At 39.2% G+C, this 18,191-nt stretch overlaps 1 protein-coding gene across 2 annotated transcripts in view; it reads left to right on the top strand.

Moving 5' to 3' along the window:
• Ino80 (INO80 complex subunit) overlaps positions 1-18,191 on the top strand; it is a 114,609-nt gene that overhangs the window by 48,938 nt on the left and 47,480 nt on the right. For both annotated transcript variants that reach the window (XM_026787741.1, XM_005364272.3), the window contains 7 exons: positions 143-310; positions 489-622; positions 1,627-1,694; positions 3,531-3,624; positions 4,557-4,728; positions 12,028-12,168; positions 17,925-18,150. In XM_026787741.1, coding sequence (XP_026643542.1) covers positions 143-310; positions 489-622; positions 1,627-1,694; positions 3,531-3,624; positions 4,557-4,728; positions 12,028-12,168; positions 17,925-18,150 — 1,003 coding nt within the window. The remainder of the gene's footprint in view (positions 1-142; positions 311-488; positions 623-1,626; positions 1,695-3,530; positions 3,625-4,556; positions 4,729-12,027; positions 12,169-17,924; positions 18,151-18,191) is intronic.

The raw sequence follows: 18,191 nt of genomic DNA, 5'->3' as shown, positions 1-18,191 counted from the left end.
GTTCCAGGACAGGCTCCAAAGCTACAGAGAAACCCTGTCTCAAAAAACCAAAAAAAAATAAAAAGAAACATTTAAGGTTATACTGGTTTTTTTTCACCTGATAGTTACAAATATGAATGTTTTTGTTGATTTTTTTCTTTAGATTGAAATTCTGATGTACTGTCAGTTGACTAGCCGACAAAAGCTCTTATATCAGGCACTAAAGAATAAAATTTCCATTGAAGACTTACTGCAGTCTTCTATGGGCTCTACTCAGCAAGCACAGAACACCACCAGCAGCCTCATGAATCTAGTCATGCAGTTCAGGAAGGTAAGGCTTAGGTCATTTGCTTTGTTGTTTTTCTTAACATACTTCAATAGAGAGGGTCCTAGGCTTGATGCCAGATAGGCCTCGAGCTGAAAATGGGAAGGCAATATCCATGAAGTTCAGCAATCAGCAGTGATGTCTGCAAATGACAATGTTGTCCTACCATTTCCCTTCATCTTAGGTGTGTAATCACCCAGAGTTATTTGAACGACAAGAAACTTGGTCTCCATTTCATATTTCCCTAAAGCCATATGAAATTTCAAAATTTATCTATCGTCATGGACAGATCAGGGTCTTCAACCATTCACGAGATAGGTGAGCAAATATTGATTTTTATTGATGCTGAGTGCTTTTATAATTTGGCTCAATGGCCACATTTATTATTCAGTAGTGCTGGGGATTGACTCCAAGGCCTCATGCTTATTAAGTGGATGATCTACTCTAGAGCTATATCCTTAGTGGAGTAGATAAATTTAGTGTTGAATATGTGAGTTTTCAGTAAAGAGATATTTAACAAATGGTGAACAATATCGAGGGCACTTAGGGTGGGAGTTGGAGTGTTACAAAGGCTTCCATTAGATGGCCTTAAATGCCTTAGCTGTTTCTATTAACTTTCTAATCAGGAATGCATACCTGTGTTCAAATGTGTATTTGCACCAAAAATCAACAGTAAATTTACTTAAATGTACTTAAGTTATGTTAAAATGACTTGAAGTCACACTTAATGCAGAACTGAGTTTATTGGTTTTTAATTAAATTTATTCTCTTGATAAGAGTCTACAGTAATAAATTTGGTAAAGTTGAATTAGTCGTTAAACTAATATGCTAGAGACCAGTTCATTCAGAAAATTGGTGTGTGGTCCATTTTATACCTCTAAGTTAGGATAATTCTGAATTCCAGACTGTTTATTGTGCTCTTAAATGGATATCTGTGTGCCAGCAGTTGAGAGCTATGGACATTGTTAAAGCTTTGTTATAAAATATTTACCAATGTGACCTAATTAAACTAAAATTGAAGTTTTTTGTTTTTTTTGTTTTTTTTTTTTTTAACAGATTTGAGCAAGAGAAAAGGACCAGAGTTGTACTCTTTGTTTAGGCTAGAATTGAGAGTCCGTGAAATGAGGAGAGATTTACATTAGTGTAACAGTTTTGTATTTTCTGACATTTGTGTCTCGAGTTGCGTAGTCATATGATAAGAAACTTCTTACATGTAGAAATAGTCTTAAATTTTGATTTTCCCTGATTTGGAGCTTCTAGTTTAGTTAACTTCTTAGTGTTTGTACTTCCTTTCAGATTTATTTTAATTACTTGTTTCACAGGTGGTTAAAGGTTCTACTTTCTCCATTTGCACCAGACTATATCCAGCAGTCTCTCTTCCACAGAAAAGGTAGGAGTTTTGATCATTGGAAGAAGAGTTGGGGTTTTACCAGAATGTTCTTTGTTTTGCTTGTGACTGTAGTGGTTTTGGCTTTTATTTTCTAATGTCTTAATAAATTGGTAAATTAGTGGCCAGAAAGGTAGTTTATACTATGGAACATTAGCATTTGCCACACTAGTGTGAGGACTAGAGTTTAGATCCCTAGAAGCCAGGTAAATGCTAGATAGGTGTGGTAGCCCTGCTGTAATCCTAGCATACAGATGGGAGAGACAGGATCCCTAAAGCAAGTAGTCGAATCATTGAGTACCGTGTTCAGCCAGAGACCTTGTCTCAGTAAATAGAAAGGGACCAAGAAAGATGCCTGCGTTTGCCCACACCCACATGACCTTGTCTACACACATTTACGTACAGTTCACAAACAAATGAAAGGCAAAAAAAAATTTTACAAGATAGTCGTCTTCATCTATAATTTTTGTAATTTTTATTTTATTTTATTGGTTTTTCGAGACAGCTTCTCTACATAGCTCTGACTATCCTGGAACTCACTACGTAGAAGAGGCACCCTTTATCTCAGTAATCAGCCTGCTTCTGCCTTCTGTGTGTTGTTGTTGATCAGAGGCATGCGTCATTATGCAGGCCTAGTTTCTGTCATTTGTAGACAGAGCAGGAAGCAATACTTATTCATAGTGACTCTGTCTACATTTTGTTTGTTTGCTTGGTTTGTTTTTCTAGACAGGGTTTCTCTGAGTCTTGGAACTAGTTCTTGTATGCCAGGCTGGCCTTGAACTCATAGAGATCCACCTGCCTCTGCCTCCTAAGTGCTGGGATTAAAGGCATGCGTTACCACCACCCAACTTTCTGTCTACAGTTTATATCTACCTATCTCTTAGGAATTCCTCATCCTTAAAGTCAGGTTCAGCAGCTCACCCCTATAATCTCAGTACTCAGGAGACCAAATCCATGAATTTGAAGCTCGTCTGGCCTACTATGAGAACTTCTTCCAAAGAAAGAAAGAAAGAGTTGGGCTGGGCATGGTAGAGTTCTTGCCTAACATACACCAGGCCCTTGGTTCAATCCCTAGCACCTAATAAACAAGGCTTGGTGGCACATACCTATAAACTCTTCTTTCAGGAAGAGTCAGAAAGATCAGAAGTTCAAAGTCATCCTTGAGTATATACCAAGTTTGAAACAACTCTGGGCTACATGAGAGCTTGTCTTAAAACAGAGAGTTTCTTCCGCTTGAAATTTGACATTAATGCTTTTATTAATGAGAATTCCATTCTTCCTTCTTATCCTAAGCTGCTTGACCTTGAGCATTGTCCAAAATATTAAGATGAACCTTTCTCTTTTGTCCTTTCCTTTTTGTTCATATCATAGAAATTAACCAAAGGCCATAACCCCCAAAGTTGGCTGATGAGCTATCTTCACTCTGTCTCGTATGTGCTGCACTTCACAGTACAGCTTCTGTCTGTGCCTGTAGTATACAAATAATGACACCCTGGCTAGATCAGAATCTTTACAATGTAGTTTTAGGAATTAAACAGGTCGGGGGCTGGAGAAATGGCTCAGTGGTTTAAGAGCATTGCCTGCTCTTCCAAAGGTCCTGAGTTCAATTCCCAGCAACCACATGGTGGCTCACAACCATCTGTAATGAGGTCTGGTGCCCTCTTCTAACCTACAGATATGCACACAGACAGAATATTGTATACATAATAAATAAATAAATAAATAAATAAATAAATAAATAAATATTTATAAAAAAAGGAATTAAACAGGTCAGCAGGCTAAGTTGAATATTATCTTTTGGTTTGCTATCGGGCTTAGCATTGTTCTTTGATTTTCCAGGTATTAATGAAGGAAGCTGTTTTTCTTTCCTTCGATTTATTGATGTCTCGCCAGCAGAAATGGCAAACCTCATGCTTCAGGGACTTTTGGCCAGGTGAGAAGTTTGCTTACTGTTTGATAGAAGAGCAACTGGGAATAGGCAGGGACAAAAGTGCAATACTGTGACATTAAATATTTAATATTACACCTTGAGCCTCTATTTTTTTCCCCTATCAATAATTTTTTTATGAGCTAGGAGTGGTGATAGTACATACCTGTAATCCCAGCACGTGGCTGGCTGAAGCAGGGGGATCAGGTGTTGGAAGCAGCCTGTGCTATATGAAACCTTCTCCCATCTTCTAGCAAAAAAGAAATATTACACTTTTTTCTGTTTTCTTTTTCTTTCATATATATGTGTGTGTGTGTTCATATAGTTATGCTTACTATTACTTTAAGCATTCTGGGAAATTTAGCTTTGTATTTTTATTCTTTGCAAAATGGTTTTTACTGATTTATATTATGTTTTTTTATTGTGTTTAATTTTTTTTATGTTCATTGGTGTTTTGCCTGCGTGTATGCCTGTGTGAGAGTGGGTCTGAAGTTACAGATAGGTGTGAACTGCCATGTGGTTACTAGGAACTGAACCCAGGTCCTGGAACAACAGCCAGTGCTTCTAACTGCTGAGCCATCTCTCTAGCCCCTTTTATGTTGTTTTTAATGTAATAGAGAAATTAGAAATGACTATCTTCCTGATAAGATGATTTTTTATGGTAAGAGTTTTTTAAGTAGAGATAAATGTTTCTGAGTATTTTTTGTATTTATTTGCTTTTTATTATAGCTATATAGAGCATTTTACTTTAAAAAAGCAAATCATGTCAAGGAATCTATAGAACAAAAGTATGCAATGGCTTTATCTGAAGGTAAGAAAGAATCTCTTCCAAATGCTCAAGATTTACAAACGGTGTGTGATAATGAGATAGGTCCTCATTGTGAACTACCAAATTTCATAGGAACATTGAGTAAGCACATCTCTGTGGTTTGTTTCAGGTGGTTAGCTCTTTTCCTGTCTCTGAAAGCCTCCTACAGGCTCCATCAGCTGCGTTCTTGGGGAGATCCAGACAGGGAGAGCCATCAGAGATATCTGGGAAATAAGGATTTTCTTCTTGGTGTCGATTTTCCACTTTCCTTCCCTAACCTTTGCAGCTGCCCTTTGTTAAAGGTAAGCCGTTATCTGCATAAGTTGTCTACTTAGTACCTTCAGCTTCCTTTTCTTTCCATTAGTAAAATTAATGTTAAATGGTGTCCTTAAGAACCCTAATGTTTACCCAGGCAGTGGTGGCTATAGAGGCAAAGGCTGGCAGATCTCTACAGGAGGAGTTCCAGGACAACCTTGTCTCTGAAAACAAAGAGCAAACAAACAAGAACCCCAGTGTTTTGAGGGGTTTGTACAATGTATTGAGTTACACTTATATTGTGTGTTTATTTTTCATGTGTAAATGTTTCATGTATAACTTTGTTGTGGTGAAGAGCTGCTTGGCTTGCTCTCTTTTAATTTTTCCTTTATGCTTTATTTTATGTATATGGGAATTTTGCCTACATGTACATCTGTGCAGTGTGGGAGGCTTAGACAAAAAAAGGATTATAAGTTCAGAGCTCCAAATAAAAAGTAAAAACAGGCCTGTTTTAGTGGTGTACTAATGAGAACTTTTGGGTTCAGTCGCAAGACCCTCTTCAGTGTTCAGATTGGATACTACAGCAAGTGAAAGGGATTTTTTCCTAGGGTATTTGAGGGGAACAAATGAGCTCTCCCATTCCATGCTTTTTCGAATCAGTCTCTCTATTGTTTTGCTTTTATTCTAATTCTCCTGTCCTAATTTTTAATTTCTCATGGCTTCTTCTTTCTGGCCTCAAAACGTTTTTCTTACAGGAGCCTTATAGCGATAAAAAAAAAAATTTAAGAGTTACCTCTTTAGTCAGAAGCATATTCCTAGGGTAAGCGATAGGGAGCTGAGCCATTGCCATGGTAACACAAGGTTCCAAGGTTACAGGAGTAAGACTGACCAGACGAGGGGGTGGGGGAGGCGAGACGCATACTGCCCAGTGACAGACTTTGAGACATAGGTCTGTTGGCAGACCGACAAGAAAGAAGAATTGGCATGCCTTCTTTTTTGGTTGCTTTGTGTTACAACTGTGCATCTGTGACTCTGTGTATAGCTATAGTTTTAAACTTATGGTCTAGTTACAAAAAGCCTTTAGTGTCATCTACTCTGGTGTTCTTTTGTAGCTTCGGCTACAGAGTAATGGTAGATTCATAGAATGGGTTGAGAAGTCGCCTTTCCTGTGGAACTGCCACAAACACTTATAGAGGAACTGGCATCAATTCTTACGTGTTTCACTTAACTCACCAATTAATCCATGTTATATCAGACATGCGTAATGAAAGATCTTTGTATTATTTTACTCTAATTTAATCCCATCAGTTTCAGATTCTCTGTTTTGAGTTAGTTGTGTTCACAGACATGCATAGGAATTTGTCAATTCATGTAGAATAACTAAATTGATGATATATCATGTTTGTATAATTTCTTCATAATCTTTATTGTTTTATGTAATAGCAGATAATTTTTCACTTTAGAATGTAATTATTCTATTCTTCTCTGTTATTTATTTTCTCAATGACTCCAATGATTTGTCACCAAGCTGCTCTTTTGATATTATTGATTCTAATTTTTCTGTTTATTGTTTCAGTCATCTACACTGTGATTCTTTCAAGCCTCTTCTTTCCACTAGCATCCTGTTTAGTCCTCCCTTTGTTACCTGTGCCTTATATAGAAGTGTAGGTTATCAGCTACAAGCACCTTGTGTGTATTAACAAAGATAATAACAGCTACAAATTATATCTTAAAAAAAAAAAAAGCCTTTAGTGTAGCGTGAGACTTGCTCTGAGGTGGAAGTGAGCTAATTGTGTGCAGTTAGTCTGACGGAAAAGGAACAAAGCAGACCTTTAAGTGTGTGGGACAGATACATCTAGTATGAAATATGTCCTAGTATATTTTCTATGTATCAAATGAAAGTCATCTTCCTGACATTCCACAGATATATGCCCATAAGATTGAGGTGAAATCGTTAGATTACATATACACATCACATGGAAATGGCATGGTAATGATGAGATATCATAGCTGTTATTGCTCAAGTGAAATTACAGATGAAAGAAAAAGTTTGCATAGTCAATGACCCACAGACCCTGTCCGTCAGGTTTCCTCCATCTGAGAATTCTCTGGTGGGTTGACATCTGAATTATCAATTGCAAGTAGCTGTAATTGCATCATGGCCCACAATAGCTTGTTATAAACACTCCTGAGAGCATACCATTTGCCCAGTTTTGTTTTTGCGTAGGAAGTACTTGTTTGTGTTCCAGGTATAATGGTTAATAAAAATGTATGAAGCACATTCTATCTGAGGGTTTTAAAATTTGGTCATGACTGGCAAGAATGTGCTAGCTGTTCATGATGGCGCATGTCAATAATCCCAATACTTTGCATGCAAATAGAGACAGAAATTCAAGTTTGTCCTTTGCTACATAGTAAATGAGGCCAGCCTGTGCAACTTAAGACCCTTTCTCAACAAAGAAAAAAAGTTATAAAAGTGTCTGATAACATTGTGAGGTCAGCACATCCTTGAAATAAACTGGTTGATTTAGTTCAGCAGACTTTTCAAAAAAAAAAGTGTCTGATAAATATATACGTATATAGCAAAATTTTCATGTACAAACTCATTATACCTTTATATATAGTTTGCCTTTATTTCCTTTTTGTCGTCTTCTCCCACTCCACTTGCTCCCTTTTTTTCCGTTTTCTTCAGATATATTTGTGAGGCAGATTCAGATTCAGTGGAGATGTTGTAACACAGGGCCAGCTGTTGGCCCAGTAGAAAAGATACTTGCCACAAACCACTGGGAACCTGAGTTTAATCCAAAGAACCTGAGTGTAATCCGCAGGATACACATGATGGAAGGGAAGAACTAAGTCCAGCTACTTGTCCAATACTCACACAGAAAAATAACATTTAATTGCAAAAAACAAGATGGAGGACCAGTTGTGGAGTGTCAGGCTCTAGCATATACACACTCACACATATATACCAATAGATAGGTAAGTAGACAGACACACACACATATACACCAAACATGCAGATAGATAGGTAGGTAGGTAGGTAGGTAGGTAGGTAGGTAGGTAGGTAGGTAGGTAGGTAGGTAGGTAGGTAGATAAAAAATAATAGAATAGTACTTTCTTGGCCTCTAAGTCAGAATTCAGATACATATTCAATATAGGTAAAAATGAGTTTTCCTGTTAGACGTGGTGGGGAGAAGCAGAGGAAGAAACTTCCCACTGTCCATATTTAGTCATACCTATTGAAAAAATGGAAAAACAAAAAGATTGGCTTCAACTATCAACTGTGCATTCTGAGAGTACTTCCCCAGATCTGTTTATTAGGTAGTGATGTGTACTGGAGAGTATAAATCTTGTACATCGGGGTCTTAAAAAAAAATCTTTTGCTTAAAGATTAAACTTAGAGCTATAGGAAATATTGTTTTGAGGTAAAACCTTTTTTAAAGCTATATCCAGTTGAAGACCTTGTCAGAAATGATGACTTTCAGAATGCAAGAATCATTATTAACTTTTGTTAATTTTGTCCTTGTGAACAGATATCATAGTAATCTACTTAGCCATAGTATATGTTCAAAGTTTGTTTTGTTTTTGTTTGAAACTAGGTTTCTCTGTATAGCCTTGACTGTCCTGGAACTTCCTCTGTAGACCAGGCTGGCCTGGAACTCAAGAATCTGCTTTTTTCTGCCTCCCAAGTGCTCTATCTAAAGCTATGTGCCTCCATGCCCTGGAAAAATTGTATTTTTTTAATGTGTTGTCTTTTACAGTGTGTGTGTATGTGTAGGTAGACAGAATATGCCATGTTACACATGTGGATGTCAAAGTATCATTTCTGTTTTTCCAACATTGTTTGTTTTAGGGATCTAACTTTGCTTTCCCAGCAAGTGCCTTTACCTGCTGAGTGGTCTTTCTAGTCCTAATTTAAGCAATTTTTAAATGTTTATCTATTTGTTTATTACGTATACACTGTTCTGCCTGCGTGCCAGAAGAGAGCACCAGATTTTATTGTGGATAGTTGTGAGCCACCATGTAGTTGCTAGGGACTGAACTCAATACCTCAGGAAGAGCAGCCAGTGCTCTTAACCTGAGCCATCTCTCCAGCCACCCTCTCTAGCCCTTTTAAGAGCTTTACATACTCAATTCTTGTAAGATGAGTGACTCACAGAAGTTGGGGCAGTTTTAGATTTTTCAATTTAAAATTTACAGAATGGAGCTGGGCATGGTGGTTCACTCCTTTAATCAAGTACTTTAGAGACAGAGGCAAGAAGATCTCTATGAGTTTGAGGCCAGCCTCCCTACAGAATTGAGTTCCAGACCAGCCAAGACTACATTATGAGACCCTGTCTTCAAAAAAGAAAAGAATAGGTAATAAGAAAATATGTAAAATGATCTTAGAATAAAAATGACTATTTTGAGCCATGTCGTGGTGGCCACACTCCTTTTTAATCCCAGTACTCAGAAGGAAGAGGCAGGCGGATCTGAGTTTCAGTTCTGCCTGGTCCAAAGATTGAGTTCCAGGACAGCTAGGATTACTCAACCACCCTCTACCCCAGAAAAAAAAAAAAGAAGTTTGGAAAAGAGTGACTTGTGTTGTTTAGATAATCTTGACTTTTAAATGCCTAAGGAACTTTGACTGCTGTTGAAGAATTCTTCAAGCAGGTTTTCAAAGTCTTCTGAATGTCACTTTTCAGCTATGGTATTTGTGTCTCTGTCACTTCCTGAGGTCATGGCAGCTGCCAGTATTCCTTGAAGACAGCTATGATCGTTTTACTCACTTAAGACATTTGTGAGAATAGAATTCATTATTCCAGCAGGTGATTTACAAATAGTACACCCTTTTAAGCAAACCATGGAGAACAAGGCATGGTCTTTGTTAACTGGACACTTGTGCATCTGTGAGAATGTGTGGCTTCTGTACTGTGGAGAAAGTGTGCAGCTTGACTCTTGATGGTCTACCTGTCTTCACTTGACGCTTGCATGATGCCAAGAGAATATATAGAAAAGCTTTGCTTTATTACTGTGTACATACTGTGGTTCCGGCATCAAGATCTGCTCATGCTGCAGGGTGATGAGGCATTCAAGAGCATGAACACGGAACAACAGAATAGCAAAAACTGGAACCTGTTAAAAACAAGTAACACTGTTCCATTGGTAATACTACTTTTTTCTTTAAATAAAATTATGGCCAAATAGACTGAAGAAGTGATGTTGCTAGCTGTTTGTGGTATGATTAATAAAAGCCCAGAGACAGAAATTAGAGTTCAACTTGAAGGTCAGAAAAACAAAACAGCCAGCTATTGGCTCTTATCTCTACCTCAGTCTGAAATGGCGACCCTGCCTCCAGGAATCTCAGAATGAGACTGAGCTGAGACCAGTCTCCTCCTGTTTTATATTCCTCTCTAGTGCTGGCGTGCACTATTACTGCCCAGTTTCTATGGCAAACTAGTGTGGCTACTGGGATTAAAAGTGTGTGTCACCACTGCCTGTCTCTGAGGCTGATCAGTGCAGCTGTTTTGCTCTCTGAACTTCAGGCAAGCTTTATTTTAAAATACAAATGAACTATCACTGCAGTTGTTCATTCCTTCGCTGATTCTACCCTCCTTCTCTGCGTCCCTTGCATTAATTATAGCGTAAGTAATGAGTAAAGTATTTGAGGAGTGTCAGGGTTTCTGTAAAGCAAAGTTACATACTGAGTATGTAAAAAACTAATGAGTTTTTAAAAATAAATATAAATTATTTTGACTTAAGAACTTCCAATAAAATATATATGTGGCAGTATGTTCTCATTTGGGAATTTGTATCCAGGAATAGAATTACTACTAGGTAGACTTTCCAGAAAGGCACTGATAGCATCTTTATTTTTGTTTGGGGGGGGGCGTTGTTTGTTCTTTTTCCTTTCAGGATTCCTCTGTATAGCCCTGGCTGTCCTGGAACTTGTTCTGTGGTAAATAGTCCCGCATGGGAGAATGAGACTGCATATGTTACTGAGCAAAGAAGTCCTGAAGTATTGTTACTGTTGTATTCTTGGGTTTTATTTTTGTGACCTTAAAACAGGGTATAAATTGTCTTGTATATTATCTTCATCCAAATCATTAAGATAACCAGCTTATCTACAGGAAATGTAGTAAAACAGGTAAATGACATGATCAGGAATGAACAGCAGTGATAAAATGACTGACTGTGTGCTGTCATACTCCTGAATGAACCATGTTTTGGTGTAGAGGCTATAGTGGCACTGAGGCCTGCTATTTCAGAATATCTCATATTACAATATCCATTGGAGGACTGGGAACTAAAAGCTTAGCAAGACTGGAAAGCTTGTTAGGATATGTTTTTTAATATTACCTTCCAATGCCTTCACTTCCTTCCTTACCTTAGAATGTATAGGTTTGAGAATAGTTGATGACTGTAGCTTTTAATTTTTGTATGTGCTTTCACACCTGAATTTAAAATACTTTCCCCCTTAATCCAGGGGAAAACCTGAGTAGGTTTTATCTTAACCAAAGCCCTTAACTGGAAGAATATGGCAGAAAGGTTCATGTGAGAGCGACCTTTGACAATTAGGCAGGGAAAGTCCACAAGCCAAGGAATGAAGACAACCTCATAAAATACTTTTTTTTCTTTTTCTTATTTGGTTTTTCAAGACAAAGTTTCTCTGTGTTACAGCTCTGGCTGTCCTACAATTCACTTTGTGTACCAGGCTGTCCTCACACAGAGGACACAGAGATCTGCCTGCCTCTGCCTCCCAAGTTCTAGAATTAAAGGCATGTACCACCACTGCCCAGCCAGTTTTTTGATATAATAAAGAAATTTTTCTTTGGAATGGAACCCAGGACCTTATTTGTGGTAGGCAAGCACTCAAACTTTGCACTTTAGTCCCTAATACTGTAAGTGAAGAATTTACATTATTTTGAAATGTAGTTCAGGTTAGCCTAGAATTATGTAGCCAAGAATAGTATGACACTGCCTCAAAAAGAACCAGCTTTGCTTGAATTACACAACACCATTAGCACCTGCTTCTACAGTGTCTTAAGGGGAAATTTAGAAGAAATTAGCCTTAATCATTGTGGTTTGAGTTTGCATCCATAGTCATAAAAACCAACTATCCACCTAGCACAAATGTCTCTTGTGGAAGTAGAATTAGAAATGTTACTTGGTTTTGTATACTAAGAAAACCACAGTTTGAAATTAACATGGGCCTCAACCATACACTACATGTTTGGTTCTGATTAATGTTTATTTAGAATTAATAGTATTGTCCCGGAAAAAAGTTTATTAAGTTGAATATTCAACATGTGACATGTTTTCTGCTTTGCTTCATTAACACTTTTTTTTTGTTTTGTTTTAAGTCTCTTGTTTTCAGCAGCCACTGTAAAGCAGTGAGTGGCTACTCCGACCAGGTCGTCCATCAACGGAGATCAGCTACCTCCTCACTTCGTTGCTGCCTGCTCACTGAGCTGCCATCTTTTTTATGTGTGGCCAGTCCACGAGTAAGTCCCACAGGAGGGAAGAAATAAAATAGATAATGCTGTTTAAAAAAAAAAAGAGAACTATTACTTGGGGTAGTTGTTCTGTTCTTGAAAAACTTACCAGTCCTGGTTTGTTAAAAGAAAGGAGCTGGCTGGCATGGCTATCTACTTGTGATCCCAGGACATTGCGGGTTGGGGGGGAGGCCACGGGGACATGGGACACACTTATGGGTTCAAGACAAAACTGAATTACATAGTAGACCTATTTCAAAAGAAAATTTAAAAACAGGAGAGCACCCATGATTCTGTCCTTGAAATGTTTAGAATTTAGAGTTAAGGTGTGTTGGGTGGTGGTTGCTACTTTTGATTAAGTCAGAGGCTATAAACAGTAATAGAGCAAACCCATCTGTTAGAAAGATCAGCATCCAACAGCAGGGCCAGGAGAAAAGGAAGCCGTTTGTCACCTGCTTTGAGTTTGTTTTAAGGTTGTCATAGGATGGTGGCTCAGTAGAAGAATTCAGCTGGCCGTATCTTGGTTTCCCAGTCCGGCATTTTCTCACTTCCTTAGGGGCCTTGCCGGGACTGTGGCTCCCAGGTGTGCTCCATCTGCACAGTGGCTCTGTGTATCTATCACTCACCGTTCAGGAATTAAGCTTTTCTTTCCCAGGGGCCATGGTAGGGGTGTGGTATTTCTGTTGTTGTTTCAGTTTTGAGTACATCTCTTTATCTTCCCATGCCCTGTTTTATTCAAACAGTACTCTCAGGATTGCTGACCACCAGCTCTGAGAGGCTTCCTTTGGTTCTCTAGATTGGGCACTCCTGCCTCTCTCTTCCATTTCCTTTCTTTTCCCCATTGATCGTGGCTGGACAACAACATTTCTCCCTATTCCCTGAAGAAGTATGTGAAGGGAAAAAGGCAGAATAGCGATGTGACCAGACTTAAGTGTTTAGAGAAGAGAACAACTTTCTGTTTGCCCAGCATGCTGCTTTTGCTCCTGGGTAACTGAGTTAGCTAAGGAGCTCTTTCCCTTTATCTTGTTCCTCCACTCATCCCAAATGGTCTTTCTTCACAGTTCTTCCAAAAAAGAAATTCATGTCTTTGCTGGAAGCATTTGTCTACCACTCTTTTTATCAGTTTGCATACTTTATTAAATGTACCAAAAGAGAATCTGACAAAGTCCTGAGTCCCATGGGCTGCTGCCCACCTAGATTTCTGTCTGGTCCTGTGCTATGTGACCTTAATTCCCATCCATTCTCAACTCTGTTTGCTGTATATTTATGGAAGAAGTATTGGGAATCTGCATGTACCTGTTACTCCAGAGCAGTCTTAGAACCTAAGTTGTTGAGGGAAATGTATTTTGTATAGAAGTATCTAAAGCTGGGTACTGTGGGAACAGCCTGCAGGCTTCACTGTTGCACGGTTGGTTTCATTCTCTTTTAACCTGATCTCTGTACCAAGATCCTAAGAGAGGAAGCTTAGGTTTCTGGGAGAGGAATGCCAAAACTATTCCTAGCCTATAGAAGCCACTAAATCATTATGTATGTAAAATTGTCTTTATGCACTTAAGAAATATTTGTTAGCTCTCAAGACTCCCTAAATCTTTATGACTAACTTTACTTAAAAGGTCTTCCCAAAATTAGAAATTTAAACCAACAAAAATATAAAAAAACAATCCTGACCTGAAGCTTAGTGGCTTCTATCCCTATCATTCTAACATTTGGTTGGTTAAGGCAAGAGAGTTGTGAGTTCAAGTCAAGCCTTGTTTCACAAGGAAAAGAGGAGAGAAAAAGCAAAGAAAATAGTGTTTTTACTGGGCTAACCGAAGTCTGAACTGCCATGTTTATCTAATGGCACTCTTCCTCTAAAGAATATTGAAATGTTGCTTGAAGAAAATTGTAATAGCTATAAATCTGTGGTGGTTATCAGGGAATAGTAGAAAACTGACCACCCTCTTTTGCTCCGTAGTCTCTTTCCTCATATTTGCAGAGCTTTCTCATAGCATGTACTGAACCTGAAAATAATAATTAGACCATGATTTTGAGGACATGAGGCTTCTAGCTGTATCTGATTAATTTATACACATATAATTAGCTTCGCCTTTCATATCAGTCTTGGGACTGATGAAGTGATATTTCATAAGATGCCTTCCATTCTACTGATCTTAAACATTTGGTGAGGAAAGAGAAATTGATTTCCTTGGAGCCTTGACTGGCCTACCACTTCTAGAAGTCATTTCCCTGCTGTGTTGGGGTAGCTGCCACTAAGGAAGGAGCTGTTTGTCAGTAGCTGAGAAATAGTTCTACGAGGTTAGTAGAGTAAAGAAGATCCTGGGCATTCATCATACCAAAACCCAGAAATGTTTGGAGCAGTCACGCTCCCATAGCCAGAGCAGGAACACACATGTCAGGAAGGACGCCCTAAGTGCTTGACAAAGCAGCTCCTCAAACTACAGTAATTTAGGGTGTTAATGAAGCAAAGCATGGGATTAGCATGTGGGACTTGCAAGGGATACACCTTTTGACATTGTGATATGATGCTATCATGTACAAAAGAGTTGGGTTTTATTTCTAGCTATCCATGAATGCTCCTGGCTGCAAGCACAGGTTGAATATGCTTGGACTAGACGCAGGATGCATTTCCATTGTGGGGAGGGAAGAATGGTATGTCATGCCTCATTGCTGCTATTTCTACACCATCAGGTTTTGTCGAGTGAGTACAAGCTGTCTAGAATGGAGCTAATTTATAAACAGGATTTATTCTCAGTAGAAGTGAACTCTTTTGCTCTTTTGGACCTCAGAAGTATACTACTCACAGACTATGGTATTCTCTAATTCCATGTATATCTTGAAAAACTTAAAAAAAAAATCATGTCTTGGGTTCAGTTTCCTGCACCACATGGTGACTCATAACTGATCACTGTAGTTCCAAGGATTCTGACACCCTCTAGACCTCCATGGATATTAGGCACACACATTGTGCATATGCATACATGTTGAAAGTTTATAACTGGAAACATTTTGGTTTTTAAAGGAATGCCTAGGTATGAGTCCTTAGCAGGAGAACATTCTGCCTGTGTCACTGATCTTTCATTGTCCTTCATTCTAAGCATCTAGTTTCTGAATTTCTGTCTTGAGATTATGACACAAAGTCTTGATTCCAGTCTGAGTTCTGTTTTGTACTAGAAAATAAGGGGAAATTAGAGGATTTGTCTCTTAAGTGTAGAATATTCAAAATTAGTCTCCTCTATCTGGTATGGTGGCTCAAGCCTGTAATTCCAGAACTCAGGAAGCAGGAGGATTATGAGTTCCAGGATAGCTAGGCTACATGAGAGACCCACCTCACCAGAAAAAAAAAAAAGTCTCAGGATGTAACTCAGTGAAAGAGCCCTTACATGAGCAATTCTATAGGCTCAGTCCCCATTCAAGGATGGTGATGTGATCTGGAGGGAAAATTGAGTGTTCCACGTTTGGGACTTCATGCTATTTGAGCATATGTAGAATCTTCCCTTAAGGTTGAAGCCACTGCTTTAATAACTTTTTTTTTGGGGGGGGGGTTGTTTTGAGACAGGGTTTCTTAGTGTGTAACAGTCCCCATTGTCCTATAACTGCTCTATAGCCCAGGCTGGCCTTGAACTCACTGAGATCCGCCTGCCTCTGCCCAGCTCAGCTGTTAGAAATTTTGAGGTAATGTGACTCACATCATACATGGGAGATGCCTGCTCTGGCCGAAAGTCTGCTGGATTGCTGTGAAAATAAGCCATTTTAGAAAGAGAGACAGTTTTTGTAAACTTGCTTTGTATTTCCATCTTTATAAATATTCATGGAAAAATAAAGTGAGTGAGAAGGAAAATAAGAACAGAAAATACTCTGGAGGAAGCAAAAGTAGTAAGACTTTCTAGTACTTGTTTGCATAAACTGGTTTAACCATGAGCAAGTTTGAGAGCTCTGGGCCCTTTGCTGTGGCCTTAGGTAATTTTGCAACTGAACTGTAGGTGGCACTGCTCCCTAACAAATTCAGTTCCTTTCCATCTTCAGCTAGTGCTATTTATTTTCTGGCTATTGATAAATGAGACTGACCTGGTTACTCAGTGGATCTTAGCAGGAGCACCTGCAACCCTATGTTCAGCTAGCAGCATTGCTAGACATGGCTTCATAGGCTGGGGTGTTTGTTTAACCATGATCAAAATAGGTTCCCCCTCCTCTAGATATGCATCTGTCATCTGCTCCTGTCCTGGTTCTTTAGCATATCCAGACTTGAGGATCCAGCTCCAAAGGGAGATTCACATGAAAATAAGCAGTCAGTAGCAAAACAGATTTCCTAAGTATTTGTTTTCCAGGAAGTAGTAGAACTGCCTAACTAGGTACAGTAAATGCTCTGTGTTCTGATCTCTCCCACAGCTTGGCTCTTCAGATACTCTTTACTCTTTATACCAACTTTCTCCCCATCTCTGTCTACTTTAAGCTCTGTCTGTGTAATTTACTGCTTATAGTGAATGGGCTTTTACCATTTTCATCATCTTGGACTTGGTGGTCACTTCAGCCTTTCCTTTTTAACAAGAGGCTATGTTCTGCAGTCTTTCTATGAAAAAGGATGAACCTGTGTTTCTAAGTTGGCACAGTGCCCTTTCTCCATTGGGCAGGCCCTATTTTAGTTTCATTAGGTTGTACTATATGATGACATAAGAGTTTTGTGCAGTCTCTGTCTTAGTCAGGAAATACATCCGCTCCTTCCTGGTGGTTGTTTCTCTCTATCCTTTATGTTCCATAGTCCTTCTCCAGCGTGGCTTGAAAGAAGGCTTCTCTTCTTTTCCATTAGGGAGTTGTCCATGAGAAGTATTGATAAAGTTTTGCCACGAAAACGTTACCAGATAGCTTCAGGTATAGCCAGGTAGTGGTGGCACATGCCTTTAATCCCAGCACTTAGGAGGCAGAGGCAGGTAGATCTCTGTGAGTTTCAGGACAGCCAGGGCTACATAGTGAGACCCTGTCTCAAAAAACAAAGATAGCATCACGTATGTCAAACCAATACGGTAGTTCTTTGATGATGTCTGTCCATCTCCAACTTCCTTCCTGGCATCAGCATTGTGATGTGGCTCATAGTTCTTTGTTAAGGACAACATCTAGTAGTGAGTGTGAGCGGTGAATGTATATTGAGACTAGAGTGCTGTCACATTAGCATCCTAGTCTAGCTGCACGTTCCAGTTTCTTTTTGTATCTTGTGATTATAGGCTTGTGTTATTAAGATTACTGTTTTATCCAGAGAAATGCTCTGAGTCAATTCTTGGCATTATCTTATTTTATTAGTTGAGGAAATTTAAAGCTAGCAGCCTGAGATTATCCTCATTGCTCTGATTTCAGAGTTCTGGGCCTAGGGATGAAGCTCAGTAGAGCTCAGTATTGGTAGAGTGCTTGCTTAGTATTCACAAGCCTGAAATTTGCCTATCCCACACTAGGTAGTGAAGGTAATAGAATCAGTTGTTCAAGGTCATCCTTGACTTCTTGACAATTTGGAGGGAAGGGAAGGGAAGGGAAGGGAAGGGAAGGGAAGGGAAGGGAAGGGAAGGGAAGGGAAGGGAAGGGAAGGGAAGGGAAGGGAAGGGAAGGGAAGGGAAGGGAAGGGAAGGGAAGGGAAGGGAAGGGAAGGGAAGGGAAGGGAAGGGAAGGGAAGGGAAGGGAAGGGAAGGGAAGGGAAGGGAGGAAGGTTGAAGTTCCCTCAAGACTTGATGTGTATGAAAAAATGCAGAAGTATTTGATCATCTGTGAATTTTGCCCCGCAGGTCACCGCAGTGCCGTTGGATTCTTACTGTAATGACAGAAGTGCAGAGTATGAGAGACGAGTTCTGAAGGAAGGAGGGAGTCTTGCTGCCAAGCAGTGTTTGTTGAATGGGGCTCCTGAGCTTGCTACAGATTGGTTAAATCGCAGGTCGCAGTTCTTCCCAGAGCCAGCTGGAGGGCTGTGGAGCATCAGGCCCCAGAATGGCTGGTCTTTCATCAGAATTCCAGGTAAGTTTTCTGCTCCCTTGGGCATGTTCCCAGCTATGGCA

Source organism: Microtus ochrogaster (assembly GCF_000317375.1).
Source record: "Microtus ochrogaster isolate Prairie Vole_2 chromosome 14 unlocalized genomic scaffold, MicOch1.0 chr14_random_1, whole genome shotgun sequence".
NCBI lineage: Eukaryota > Metazoa > Chordata > Mammalia > Rodentia > Cricetidae > Microtus > Microtus ochrogaster.
Note: the sequence above shows the minus strand (reverse complement) of the source record. Positions and strands in the feature narration are given on the sequence as shown.